The sequence below is a fragment of the Bactrocera neohumeralis genome, chromosome 3 (genome assembly GCF_024586455.1).
Source record: "Bactrocera neohumeralis isolate Rockhampton chromosome 3, APGP_CSIRO_Bneo_wtdbg2-racon-allhic-juicebox.fasta_v2, whole genome shotgun sequence".
NCBI classification, from domain to species: domain Eukaryota; kingdom Metazoa; phylum Arthropoda; class Insecta; order Diptera; family Tephritidae; genus Bactrocera; species Bactrocera neohumeralis.
Genome location: NC_065920.1, coordinates 75,598,289 through 75,613,528, shown reverse-complemented (window position 1 = coordinate 75,613,528; position 15,240 = coordinate 75,598,289). Strand labels below are relative to the sequence as shown.

General features: G+C 35.8%; 2 protein-coding genes across 2 annotated transcripts; both read left to right on the top strand.

The window, feature by feature from the left end:
* Positions 1–4,258: 4,258 nt before the first annotated feature.
* Positions 4,259–4,958, top strand: LOC126752008 (uncharacterized). The gene is made up of 2 exons (XM_050462528.1): positions 4,259–4,357; positions 4,416–4,958. The coding sequence occupies exons 1-2, from the start codon at positions 4,298–4,300 to the stop codon at positions 4,908–4,910; spliced, it is 555 nt and encodes a 184-aa protein (XP_050318485.1). The 5' UTR covers positions 4,259–4,297; the 3' UTR covers positions 4,911–4,958.
* Positions 4,959–5,951: 993 nt separating this feature from the next.
* On the top strand, positions 5,952–7,465 carry LOC126751987 (uncharacterized). The gene is made up of 2 exons (XM_050462505.1): positions 5,952–6,092; positions 6,147–7,465. The coding sequence occupies exons 1-2, from the start codon at positions 6,042–6,044 to the stop codon at positions 6,957–6,959; spliced, it is 864 nt and encodes a 287-aa protein (XP_050318462.1). The 5' UTR covers positions 5,952–6,041; the 3' UTR covers positions 6,960–7,465.
* The last annotated feature ends 7,775 nt before the right edge of the window (positions 7,466–15,240 follow it).

Here is a 15,240-nt window from a genome sequence, read left to right as displayed (position 1 = left end):
AAGACCCTGTTTGGGGTATGAAACCCAGTCTGACATACAAGGCCGTTACACGGTTACAAAATACACAATCTGAAAGGAAATTGTGAATAATGAGGCAGAAATGGTTGTTGTGCTTGATCATAGCCATGGTGGCTAGTCAAGTAGATAAGTTATTCCCTTGAAATATAAATTTATACGTTTTTCTTATTCCAGTTAGTAGCTGTCTTCCTGTGACTACAATGGCTTACGTCAGATACCGAAATACTTCAATACAATAGAGATGATGGCCCAAAACGTAATAACCCACGTAATAGACCACGACAACATGATTTTATATGAGCACCGAATGACACCCCTTAAAACGATTTAGAAGTATTAGAGCCTCACGAAGTTGAATGATGACCCAACGGCCTACAAGTTATCGGCGAATAATAAGTAAATGTAGGTCCAAGGTTTCTGGCAATGCAAAGCTTCCAAATAAATTTGACTAGTATTTCTACGAGTTCAAACTTAAATTTGTTTCCAATAAAAAAAATGGTTGCAATTAGTTACATTTACATACTTATCCCGTCATCAATACTGTAAACATATAAATAATTAAAAGCAGACAAGGATCTTGATTGTTCCCACAAGAGTCGGGTCTACACAACACGAATGGACCCGGAGTTTTTCCGGCCCAGCCATTTAGATTTCTCCAAATTATATTAGAGCTGTTTTCTGCCGTTACACCAACAACAAGAATCGTCATATACTTTATAGTTAATTCAAACATTCAGTCTTACTTTTAACCTTTATAAAACATTATCAAAAAAAATAATAATTTTATTTTTCAAAAATTAAAAGTAGTCAGGCATACAAAAAATCGCTACGAAGATCAATCTTAAAAAACGTAATGATCCTAAAATAACCTGGAGAATGTTAAACCTTTATATATACTATGTACATAATATCCAGTTAGATTTCCAGAGTTCTGATTGCTGATTGCGACCTATCTTTTCCACTCTTTTCGTACCTTCAAATATGGTATTATGTTGTCGAAATATATTAATTTTTAAGACTAAAATCCTCAGGTAAGTCAAAAATCGTATAATCTGAATACTAATTCGAAGTGCGAAAGTGACTTCTTTGCATTAAAGGGTTAAAATTGTCATTAAGGGAGCACCGTCATGAAAGATTTTAATTTCTACGGTTTCATATAAAATTTCGCTTTTTTCAACGCTTTTATAAGGAAAATATAAAATACCAAATAAGTGACTTATTTGTCAGTATCAGTTCAACACTCTTTCACAACAATTAGACAGTTAGGAAATATATGGTACAATCTGAAACGAAATTGTGAATAATGAGGCAGAAATGGATGTTGTTTTTAATCGTAGCCATCGTGGCTATTCAGGTGGATAAGTTGTTTATTTAAAATTTATATTTATAAGATTTTCTTATTCCAGTTAGTATCTGCACAATTTCCCGGTGTTCCCGGTGGATATAGTGCCTTAGGACTGAATATGAAATATGTGAATCAACCAGTGATAGATTTTACTGCACTACAGCAAATGGGCATAATTCCTGCAGAAGATTTTCAAGTAGCACCAAATGATGATCCACAAAAAAATGCTCCACAAAGTGATGACCCACAAAATGATGATCCACACAATGATTTCCTGATCTACACGTAAATATCGGCAAGAAAGAAAAGTTTGCGAAGTAAATTTTTATTGAAATGCCAAATAAACTTATTGACCAATTTAAAATAAAATTTGCTGTTAAGTGAAATGGAGCCTAAGAGAAGCAGAAAGAAAATTAATATAATAATTGTCTTTAGAGCTGTGATCCGCTGAATAAATATATTATATATCTTGCTGAATAAATATAAATATATTATCTTCACGGAGACAATCTCTTTGGTATATAAAATCAGATTAACAAATTATCTTAATTGAAATTTCTTAACAGCGATCCAAATGTAAAGTTGATGTCCTCAAAAATAGTACCTCCACTATATATAATGAAGGCAATTTTCAAGGTTATACATTATGGAATGCACAAAATTTTAAATATTGAAACTATGAAATGTAATTAAGAACTTTACAAAGTGTATCAAAACGTTAGGGAATGGCAAAAATGCGACAATACGTAATAGCACTACTTTAGGTCTCGCGGGCTACACAGGTTAGTGAAAAACGGTAATTACTTCCATTGAAAATTTAAGGGTGTCTGTTTCATATTTCAGTTAATAGCTACGTATTTGGGAATATCCTTGCTTCAATCACGCTAAGTAAATCAACAAACTATTTCATTAACGTCTGCGTCCTCAAAGCTCTACCAAAATCACATTCCACAAAAGCAACAGCAGAAGTAAGAAAAGGTATCAAACACGATTAGCAAAAAATAATGCATGAACAATCAGAATCAAATGGAAAAACTCTCAAACAACCAAAGTCAATGCAAAATTATCTGCAAATCAAAAATCTCATAAGCAAATAAGTACCAAATTCTTCAAGAACTCTTAATTTTGCTAAAGAATCTTTTAAACCGAAAGTGTCAGAACAACTGGCAGCTTCCTCAGTTGTTACCAGGCAAAATCCAACTGGGAAATTGCAAAATCAAAGTAGAAAATTTCATAAAGTAGCAAGAACTAACAACGAGACATGAAACAATGAAAAAAAAACACTGAGAAACGTCTTATTTGCTTAAATGTCAGGAAACAACGCCTGAAGCACTATGCTGGGTGTAATATCAAAAACAACAATTGTCAAAAATAGCGACATATGACAAAGAATCAATTAAACATGCCGAACCAGATTGGCAAACATCTAATATTTCAAAACCTGAAAAAACAATACACGAAAAAATAGTTAGTTAGTTAAAAAATACAATCAAAATACAGATTTGCCAGAAATTGTGACATCTAGCAAAGAATACGTTAAACATACCGAATCCAGATCGAAAGGCACTTGATATTGCAAAATCCAAACAGGAAATGCCTAAACAACCCGATTTGGTTCGAAAATTCTCTTCACATTCTTCAGTTAAAATGGAACAAAACAAAAAAGAAATCTGGGAAAGAACCCGTTAAGCATATCGTGATAGCTCCAAAATCCCCTGAAACCCAAATTCTAAGGAGAAAACATTTGAACAAGCAGAATTTCAAACACAACTGAACAGCAAAATCTAGATACAAAAACTATGGATAAATTAAAAATTAAATTAAAGCTAGAACAATATCTAGAACGAAGCAGATATAAATGAAAGTACTTTTAAGTAATTAAGTACAATTGTTCTATTTTCCAAACGAAAGATAAAGTTTGTCCGAAAAGAAATAGGACTGAATCGGAAGGTATTCTCTGGAAAAGCCTTGAGAGCCGAGGTGCATGCTGCTTAGAGGGGATCCAAGCCGGCGTGTGCCACTCGGAAGACTGCCTCTTTGTCTCGGGATCATACTCAAAGATCCATGACTTGATTACGTTATTCAAAAATTGGGGGTCACTTTCACACATGTTCAAATTTTCTTGGCACACTTCCACTCGCAGCAATTTCTGGTCGTTAATGAGCGCTTTTGGGACCATCTTCGCGCACACTTTGTGCATGTTCAAGCGCTCCGTCACAATGTCATGAACCACAGATTTTGATAAGTTTAACATTTGGGCTATTAAACGCATTCTTAGTCGACGGTCTGTGTTCAAAACTTTGCGCACTGAGTCACATTGTCGGTGTTTGTCGAAGTCGCAGGTCTCCCAGTACGGTCTTCATCAGCAACCTCTTACCGGCCCCCCGAAAAGACCTGGTGCCACCGAAACACAGCACTTCTTGCTAAAGCAACATCTGGGTTTGATCATATCAAACGTCTCAGTAGCAGATTTACCGTGTTTCACACAGAATTTAATCGCGTACCTCTGCTCTAACGAACGCTGCATTTTCGGCTTGCACCACTCACAAAAACCCGTCGCTTTGACTTTCCAAGTGCTTGTTTGTTAGCTAGGAACGCCCTCTACCGAAGTACAGGCGGTAGGAAATCAGTCCTATTAGTTTCCGGACAAACCCTGTATATCCCAAGGGATTGGCATATAAAGTTCGTGAAATGTTAAGACTTCTTATCTGTATACTATATCAACCAAAACAAATTACTTTTTTCCAGTTTACTTGTCATGCTATATACTAATGCATATGTATGATTGATTTAATTTTAAAATTTACCATAAATTTTATAATTAACTTTATTTTTATTCTTAAAATTTATAAATATGTATATTTTGCAAAAATTCAATGCAACATGCAACGCAACTATTCATTATGTGTTACAAAAGAAACGAAGAATACTCTAATGTTTGGACAACACCAATTATGGGTTTTTTTAGTAGTAGTAGTCTCGCTGGCCTTGCAGGTATTGTAGAAAAAAATATTTTTACTGAAAATTTTAAAAACTCGATCTTATTTTACAGTGTACCGCGAAACCAACATTAGCTGAAACTAATAAATTCCTGATCACTTTAGGGAATGATCAGTATGAAGATGGTACAATATTAGAGACACTAGTGTTGGAGCCACGACCGCCAACTCAAGACGATACTAAATTAAAGGTAAAATTTATACCAATATCACTTCTACACAAGCTACAACCATCGCCGCTATACATGCATCAAAAAATAGAAGGAGACGTGACTCAAGCTAGCATAGCGATTCCGTTGCAAGAAGTACAATTAGAAGACGAACCGAACCTTGAAACATCTGGAAACTACGGAATATTAATCCAACAAGACGAAGATCCAAAATCAAGATCACAAAACATTCACATAATACGAATGCCAAAATCGGAATTGGGAAAACATCTGGTACACGGACTTACACCACTAAAAGGTCAACAACCATTTTTTCAACTACAAACAAAACAACAAGGTCCAGAGGGAGCACCAGGATTAACTATATATTTGTGGTAAAAAGGGTATGATATAAGTTTTTCAAAAAAAAGTGCCAATGTAAAATTTAACACGACACGAACTACTTGAAATGCAAATGTACGCTTCACAAATACAAAAATTTGTTTGGTTGGTGGTTTCTTCGAAGATTGTACCGTCACTTTAAGCTATATCCTATAGTTCTTTGATATTAGCAGTTTCTACAAAATATCAATTTGTTGAGAAGCAAAGAACGTTTTTAAAATTCCGATATTTAAAAAACTGAGAGTCTAGTTGGCATACCATGTTGCTCAATAAGATTTGGCTCTATCACCATGATATAAAATCTAAACAAAAGGCTAAAGAGTGGTGTGAACCTGATTGTTCGATTTCAAAACGAGTTCGTGTCCGGAAATCGGGCAAGATTTTTTTTGGGATGCGAGAGGAATTTTCTAAAAAGTTCGAATTGTTGAAGCATCCACCGTATTCACCAGATTTTGCCTCCAGCGACTTCCATTCGTTTCCAGAACTCCAAAAATTTATGCGTGGCAAGTGTTTTTCGTCAAATGAAGAGGTAATAACGGCTGAAGATGCGTATTTGTAGACCTTCCGGATTCTCACTTCAGGGATGCGATCCACGGGTTGGAGGTTCGTTGGAGCAAGTGTATTAATGTTCAGGGAGATTATACTGAATAATAAGGTGTATTTTGAATCATAAAACAATATTTTTTCTTATCAAGCGAAAAACTTATTGAACAACCTGCTAGTACCGTTAAGTTATATTTCCATCAAAGCTTTCCAAGTAAGTCTTCCTGTTAAACTTTTCTTATTTAATTTTTATTTTAATTACAGAGAAAAATATCTTGAATTGTTCTAATTTCTGTCTTCCACATTGTAAATATTTACAATAATGACGAAATTTTAGCTGTGAAACTGATACTGCGGAATTCATGGAAAGAAACCCCGGAAAATACAATGTTATCACAGATCGTCAATTAATAAGAACACACTTTTGAATAATTAATAACGGCGACAATGCAGTCCTCCTAAATGAATTTGAATGATATAAAACGCTAGTTGAGCAGCGCAAGAAGCTCAGTATCAGTCAGTGTGTCTTCACAATTCACACATCACAATTCACAGCAGAATACCGCAAGTGAGAAAAGATTGGAAATGTTGGCGCAAAGATTATTCGTTGTAATGATAGGCTTGCTTGTAACGGAGGTTTGTATATAATATGTGGTTTTACTGAGCAAATAATCTTTTTGCTCGTTTCAGTTAGCGGCATCGCATCCTCTGTGGTCATTTAGTCCTTTGTTTGTCTCGGCGGAAGATGAGGGAATTGTAAGGGACATTAAGTATGCGGATCAGTTGCACTCTTCGGAGGAAGTGACAACTAAAACGGGTGACAATTTATGCGCTACAATTAGTTTGACTAACACACCACCAAATATTTTGGAAAAGGCTTACAGAATATTCGCTGAAGTTTTGGTGCGCGACTCAAGGACAGTCAGTTCAACCAAATTGAGAGAAGTGAAAGCGATGTACGAGTATAGCGACAAAGAAACGACCATCGCCCATTTCTTCCTTATGCGAAGAAATTTAGATAAAGTCAATATCACGAGGGAAGGCAAAGCAATGTACAATGATATAAGAGAAATAGCCGCCAATACCTCAAATTCCAATAAGATCGAAAGCGAACCGGCTTGGTTGGATCAAATGATTGTAGGCGTCGTCTGTAGTGTGCTAAGAGCTCAAGAACAGGGAGTTGCAGATAATTTGGTTGATCAGATCACATTCGAAAAAGAAATTAGCGAGCACTTCGATGTGTTTACGCGATTTTGGCTGGGTTACCCGAAACCTAAGAGAGCACAGTATCAAAGTTACACCACAAGTGCACCAATAAGGCAAAAGAAACAAGCAAATGAAGAGATTTCATGTGTAATTCCAGCATTTGAGATTGCCGTAACATCAGCCATTACCGCCTACCGCGCATTTGCTGAGATTCTCGTACGTGATTCGGCAATAGTCGTTGAAAGCAAATTGAAAGCGAATCCCGTGAATAGAAAAGAAAAATCGAATTGTCTGTAATGTTGATAAATATTGAAAGCTACGAGATTTCTAATGGAACTATGCAAGGAAAACTTATGCACCAGAAGCTGCGAAGAATCAATCAAGAATTGGATGAAGAAATGGATGACGAAGACTCAACCTGGCTAAGGGATATTGTCGAAAGGATTTTTTGTCTTGCACAAAAAGTGCACTCAGAAACTGATTTCAAGTTGTTAGTTGGCAATACCACAATGACAGACGCAATTAAAGAACACTTTGATGTCTTTAAACAATTTTGGCTGAATTAGAGAGCTTCGATACTTGTCTTATGGTATAGCGTGGAATAATGATTTCCGAGCAGCTAAATTATGATGTGCTTTTGCGGTTATGCTGTTGTGGTACAAAAATAAGTTATTTATTTATTTTTTTGTGCAAACTTATTGATATATTTTAAATTTAGAGCAAGCAATTAATGTTTTTGTTTGTAAGTAATTATTTATTTCATCAATAAATTATGTTTTAATCAGAAATATTGGAATCCCTTATACATACATTTTTAATTTTGCCCGCTCATTTGTTTTGCTGAGTAACTTGATGACTCTGTTTTCTAATTTGAAATATATAAGACAAATATTTAACAAAATATGCAATGAAAAATCGCATTCTATACTCCGCTACAGATACTATATATAGTCACCTAAAATACAAAATAATGTATCATCAAAAAATTCAAGATTGAGTTTTTATCAATCTATCCTCTATCCCTACCAGGAGCATGGCAATAGTGTTCACAAACAAATTTAGTTTTTTGAGAAAATCACATTTTTGTTTCAACCTTGTAAACGCTCTAGCGGCCAAAATATTCGACGTAGGTGGATCAAATAAATTGCACCGGTTAGATAATTAAAAGAGCTTTTAGAAAAGCCCTCAATCTATCCTCTATCCCTACCAGGAGCGTGGCAATAGTGTTCACAAACAAATCTAGTTTTTTGAGAAAATCACATTTTTGTTTCAACATTGTAAACGCTCTAGCGGCTAAAGTATTCGACGTAGGTGGATCAAATAAATTGCACCGGTTAGATAATTAAAAGAGCTTTTAGAAAAGCCCTCAATCTATCCTCTATCCCTACCAGGAGCATGGCAATAGTGTTCACAAACAAATTTAGTTTTTTGAGAAAAATCACATTTTTGTTTCAACATTGTAAACGCTCTAGCGGCTAAAGTATTCGAAGTAGGTGGATCAAATAAATTGCACCGGTTAGATAATTAAAAGAGCTTTTAGAAAAGCCCTCAATCTATCCTCTATCCCTACCAGGAGCGTGGCAATAGTGTTCACAAACAAATCTAGTTTTTTGAGAAAATCACATTTTTGTTTCAACATTGTAAACGCTCTAGCGGCTAAAGTATTCGAAGTAGGTGGATCAAATAAATTGCACCGGTTAGATAATTAAAAGAGCTTTTAGAAAAGCCCTCAATCTATCCTCTATCCCTACCAGGAGCGTGGCAATAGTGTTCACAAACAAATCTAGTTTTTTGAGAAAATCACATTTTTGTTTCAACATTGTAAACGCTCTAGCGGCTAAAGTATTCGAACGTAGGTGGATCAAATAAATTGCACCGGTTAGATAATTAAAAGAGCTTTTAGAAAAGCCCTCAATCTATCCTCTATCCCTACCAGGAGCGTGGCAATAGTGTTCACAAACAAATCTAGTTTTTTGAGAAAATCACATTTTTGTTTCAACATTGTAAACGCTCTAGCGGCTAAAGTATTCGACGTAGGTGGATCAAATAAATTGCACCGGTTAGATAATTAAAAGAGCTTTTAGAAAAGCCCTCAATCTATCCTCTATCCCTACCAGGAGCGTGGCAATAGTGTTCACAAACAAATTTAGTTTTTTGAGAAAAATCGCACTTTTGTTTCAAATTTTAAACGCTCCAGCGGCTAAAGTATTCGACGTAGGTGGATCAAATAAATTGCACCGGTTAGATAATTAAAAGAGCTTTTAGAAAAGCCCTCAATCTATCCTCTATCCCTACCAGGAGCGTGGCAATAGTGTTCACAAACAAATCTAGTTTTTTGAGAAAATCACATTTTTGTTTCAACATTGTAAACGCTCTAGCGGCTAAAGTATTCGACGTAGGTGGATCAAATAAATTGCACCGGTTAGATAATTAAAAGAGCTTTTAGAAAAGCCCTCAATCTATCCTCTATCCCTACCAGGAGCGTGGCAATAGTGTTCACAAACAAATCTAGTTTTTTGAGAAAATCACATTTTTGTTTCAACATTGTAAACGCTCTAGCGGCTAAAGTATTCGAAGTAGGTGGATCAAATAAATTGCACCGGTTAGATAATTAAAAGAGCTTTTAGAAAAGCCCTCAATCTATCCTCTATCCCTACCAGGAGCGTGGCAATAGTGTTCACAAACAAATCTAGTTTTTTGAGAAAATCACATTTTTGTTTCAACATTGTAAACGCTCTAGCCCCGAATCTATCCTCTATCCCTACCAGGAGCGTGGCAATAGTGTTCACAAACAAATCTAGTTTTTTGAGAAAATCACATTTTTGTTTCAACCTTCTAAACGCTCTAGCGGCTAAAATATTCGACGTAGGTGGATCAAATAAATTGCACCGGTTAGATAATTAAAAGAGCTTTTAGAAAAGCCCTCAATCTATCCTCTATCCCTACCAGGAGCGTGGCAATAGTGTTCACAAACAAAGGTAGTTTTTCGAAGTAGGTGGGTCAAATAAATTGCACCGGTTAGATAATTAAAAGAGCTTTTAGAAAAGCCCTCAATCTATCCTCTATCCCTACCAGGAGCGTGGCAATAGTGTTCACAAACAAATCTAGTTTTTTGAGAAAATCACATTTTTGTTTCAACATTGTAAACGCTCTAGCGGCTAAAGTATTCAACGTAGGTGGATCAAATAAATTGCACCGGTTAGATAATTAAAAGAGCTTTTAGAAAAGCCCTCAATCTATCCTCTATCCCTACCAGGAGCGTGGCAATAGTGTTCACAAACAAATCTAGTTTTTTGAGAAAAATCACATTTGTGTTTCAACATTGTAAACGCTCTAGCGGCTAAGGTATTCGAAATAGGTGGATCAAATAAATTGCACCGGTTAGATAATTGAAAGAGCTTTTAGAAAAGCCCTCAATCTATCCTCTATCCCTACCAGGAGCGTGGCAATAGTGTTCACAAACAAATCTAGTTTTTTGAGAAAATCACATTTTTGTTTCAACATTGTAAACGCTCTAGCAGCTAAAGTATTCGACGTAGGTGGATCAAATAAATTGCACCGGTTAGATAATTAAAAGAGCTTTTAGAAAAGCCCTCAATCTATCCTCTCTATCCCTACCAGGAGCGTGGCAATAGTGTTCACAAACAAATCTAGTTTTTTGAGAAAATCACATTTTTGTTTCAACATTGTAAACGCTCTAGCGGCTAAAGTATTCGAACGTAGGTGGATCAAATAAATTGCACCGGTTAGATAATTAAAAGAGCTTTTAGAAAAGCCCTCAATCTATCCTCTATCCCTACCAGGAGCGTGGCAATAGTGTTCACAAACAAATCTAGTTTTTTGAGAAAATCACATTTTTGTTTCAACATTGTAAACGCTCTAGCGGCTAAAGTATTCGAAGTAGGTGGATCAAATAAATTGCACCGGTTAGATAATTAAAAGAGCTTTTAGAAAAGCCCTCAATCTATCCTCTATCCCTACCAGGAGCGTGGCAATAGTGTTCACAAACAAATGTATTGTTTTGAGAAAAATCACATGGTTTTTCAACTTTGAAAACGCTCTAGCGGCTAAAGTATTCGACGTAGGTGGATCAAATAAATTGCACCGGTTAGATAATTAAAAGAGCTTTTAGAAAAGCCCTCAATCTATCCTCTATCCCTACCAGGAGCGTGGCAATAGTGTTCACAAACAAATCTAGTTTTTTGAGAAAATCACATTTTTGTTTCAACATTGTAAACGCTCTAGCAGCTAAAGTATTCGAAGTAGGTGGATCAAATAAATTGCACCGGTTAGATAATTAAAGGAGCTTTTAGAAAAGCCCTTAATCTGTCCTCTATCCCTACCAGGAGCGTGGCAATAGTAATCACAAACAAATCTAGTTTTTTGAGAAAATCACATTTTTGTTTCAACATTGTAAACGCTCTAGCGGCTAAAGTATTCGACGTAGGTGGATCAAATAAATTGCACCGGTTAGATAATTAAAAGAGCTTTTAGAAAAGCCCTCAATCTATCCTCTATCCCTACCAGGAGCGTGGCAATAGTGTTCACAAACAAATCTAGTTTTTTGAGAAAATCACATTTTTGTTTCAACATTGTAAACGCTCTAGCGGCTAAAGTATTCGACGTAGGTGGATCAAATAAATTGCACCGGTTAGATAATTAAAAGAGCTTTTAGAAAAGCCCTCAATCTATCCTCTATCCCTACCAGGAGCGTGGCAATAGTGTTCACAAACAAATCTAGTTTTTTGAGAAAATCACATTTTTGTTTCAACATTGTAAACGCTCTAGCGGCTAAAGTATTCGACGTAGGTGGGTCAAATAAATTGCACCGGTTAGATAATTAAAAGAGCTTTTAGAAAAGCCCTCAATCTATCCTCTATCCCTACCAGGAGCGTGGCAATAGTGTTCACAAACAAATCTAGTTTTTTGAGAAAATCACATTTTTGTTTCAACATTGTAAACGCTCTAGCGGCTAAAGTATTCGACGTAGGTGGATCAAATAAATTGCACCGGTTAGATAATTAAAAGAGCTTTTAGAAAAGCCCTCAATCTATCCTCTATCCCTACCAGGAGCGTGGCAATAGTGTTCACAAACCAAATTTAGTTTTTTGAGAAAATCACATTTTTGTTTCAACATTGTAAACGCTCTAGCGGCTAAAGTATTCGACGTAGGTGGATCAAATAAATTGCACCGGTTAGATAATTAAAAGAGCTTTTAGAAAAGCCCTCAATCTATCCTCTATCCCCACCAGGAGCGTGGCAATAGTGTACAAACAAATCTAGTTTTTTGAGAAAATCACATTTTTGTTTCAACATTGTAAACGCTCTAGCGGCTAAAGTATTCGACGTAGGTGGATCAAATAAATTGCACCGGTTAGATAATTAAAAGAGCTTTTAGAAAAGCCCTCAATCTATCCTCTATCCCTACCAGGAGCGTGGCAATAGTGTTCACAAACAAATCTAGTTTTTTTGAGAAAATCACATTTTTGTTTCAACATTGTAAACGCTCTAGCGGCTAAAGTATTCGACGTAGGTGGATCAAATAAATTGCACCGGTTAGATAATTAAAAGAGCTTTTAGAAAAGCCCTCAATCTAATCCTCTATCCCTACCAGGAGCGTGGCAATAGTGTTCACAAACAAATCTAGTTTTTTGAGAAAATCACATTTTTGTTTCAACATTGTAAACGCTCTAGCGGCTAAAGTATTCGACGTAGGTGGATCAAATAAATTGCACCGGTTAGATAATTAAAAGAGCTTTTAGAAAAGAAGTGTTCGAAGTAGGTGGATCAAATAAATTGCACCGGTTAGATAATTAAAAGAGCTTTTAGAAAAGCCCTCAATCTATCCTCTATCCCTACCAGGAGCGTGGCAATAGTGTTCACAAACAAATCTAGTTTTTTGAGAAAATCACATTTTTGTTTCAACATTGTAAACGCTCTAGCGGCTAAAGTATTCGACGTAGGTGGATCAAATAAATTGCACCGGTTAGATAATTAAAAGAGCTTTTAGAAAAGCCCTCAATCTATCCTCTATCCCTACCAGGAGCGTGGCAATAGTGTTCACAAACAAATCTAGTTTTTTGAGAAAAATCACCATTTTTGTTTCAACATTGTAAACGCTCTAGCGGCTAAAATATTCGACGTAGGTGGATCAAATAAATTGCACCGGTTAGATAATTAAAAGAGCTTTTAGAAAAGCCCTCAATCTATCCTCTATCCCTACCAGGAGCGTGGCAATAGTGTTCACAAACAAATTTAGTTTTTTGAGAAAATCACATTTTTGTTTCAACATTGTAAACGCTCTAGCGGCTAAAATATTCGACGTAGGTGGATCAAATAAATTGCACCGGTTAGATAATTAAAAGAGCTTTTAGAAAAGCCCTCAATCTATCCTCTATCCCTACCAGGAGCATGGCAATAGTGTTCACAAACAAATCTAGTTTTTTGAGAAAATCACATTTTTGTTTCAACTTTCTAAACGGTTAGATAATTAAAAGAGCTTTTAGAAAAGCCCTCAATCTATCCTCTATCCCTACCAGGAGCATGGCAATAGTGTTCACAAACAAATTTAGTTTTTTGAGAAAAAATCACATTTTTGTTTCAATTTTTGTTTCAATTTCACCGGTTAGATAATTAAAACGCTCTAGCAATAGTGTTCACAAACAAAAGTTTTTTGAGAAAATTCAATTTTTGTTTATTAAACGAGCGGCTAAAGTATTAGGTGGATCAAATAAATTGCACCGGTTAGATAATTAAAAGAGCTTTTAGAAAAGCCCTCAATCTATCCTCTATCCCTACCAGGAGCGTGGCAATAGTGTTCACAAACAAATCTAGTTTTTTGAGAAAATCACATTTTTGTTTCAACATTGTAAACGCTCTAGCGGCTAAAGTATTCGACGTAGGTGGATCAAATAAATTGCACCGGTTAGATAATTAAAAGAGCTTTTAGAAAAGCCCTCAATCTATCCTCTATCCCTACCAGGAGCGTGGCAATAGTGTTCACAAACAAATCTAGTTTTTTGAGAAAATCACATTTTTGTTTCAACATTGTAAACGCTCTAGCGGCTAAAGTATTCGACGTAGGTGGATCAAATAAATTGCACCGGTTAGATAATTAAAAGAGCTTTTAGAAAAGCCCTCAATCTATCCTCTATCCCTACCAGGAGCATGGCAATAGTGTTCACAAACAAATCTAGTTTTTTGAGAAAATCACATTTTTGTTTCAACATTGTAAACGCTCTAGCGGCTAAAGTATTCGACGTAGGTGGATCAAATAAATTGCACCGGTTAGATAATTAAAAGAGCTTTTAGAAAAGCCCTCAATCTATCCTCTATCCCTACCAGGAGCGTGGCAATAGTGTTCACAAACAAATGTAGTTTTTTGAGAAAATCACATTTTTGTTTCAAAATTGTAAACGCTCTAGCGGCTAAAGTATTCGACGTAGGTGGGTCAAATAAATTGCACCGGTTAGATAATTAAAAGAGCTTTTAGAAAAGCCCTCAATCTATCCTCTATCCCTACCAGGAGCGTGGCAATAGTGTTCACAAACAAATGCAGCTTTTTGAGAAAATCACATTTTGTGTTTCAACTTTGTAAACGCTCAAGCGGCTAAGGTACTCGACGCAGGTGGGTCAAATAAATTGCACCGGTTAGATAATAAAAAGAGCTTTTAGAAAAGCCCTCAATCTATCCTCTATCCCTACCAGGAGCGTGGCAATAGTGTTCACAAACAAATCTAGTTTTTTGAGAAAATCACATTTTTGTTTCAACATTGTAAACGCTCTAGCGGCTAAAGTATTCGAAGTAGGTGGATCAAATAAATTGCACCGGTTAGATAATTAAAAGAGCTTTTAGAAAAGCCCTCAATCTATCCTCTATCCCTACCAGGAGCGTGGCAATAGTGTTCACAAACAAATCTAGTTTTTTGAGAAAATCACATTTTTGTTTCAACATTGTAAACGCTCTAGCGGCTAAAGTATTCGACGTAGGTGGATCAAATAAATTGCACCGGTTAGATAATTAAAAGAGCTTTTAGAAAAGCCCTCAATCTATCCTCTATCCCTACCAGGAGCGTGGCAATAGTGTTCACAAACAAATTTAGTTTTTTGAGAAAATCACATTTTTGTTTCAACATTGTAAACGCTCTAGCGGCTAAAGTATTCGACGTAGGTGGATCAAATAAATTGCACCGGTTAGATAATTAAAAGAGCTTTTAGAAAAGCCCTCAATCTATCCTCTATCCCTACCAGGAGCGTGGCAATAGTGTTCACAAACAAATCTAGTTTTTTGAGAAAATCACATTTTTGTTTCAACATTGTAAACGCTCTAGCGGCTAAAGTATTCGACGTAGGTGGATCAAATAAATTGCACCGGTTAGATAATTAAAAGAGCTTTTAGAAAAGCCCTCAATCTATCCTCTATCCCTACCAGGAGCGTGGCAATAGTGTTCACAAACAAATCTAGATATTTAGAAATCCATATCGGGTTTCTTCAAATCACTGACTTCACATGTTAAAGTTAATTAACTTTCTTCATTTTACTGGAGTTGACATAAAGCCATAACGTCAGTGCATTTGG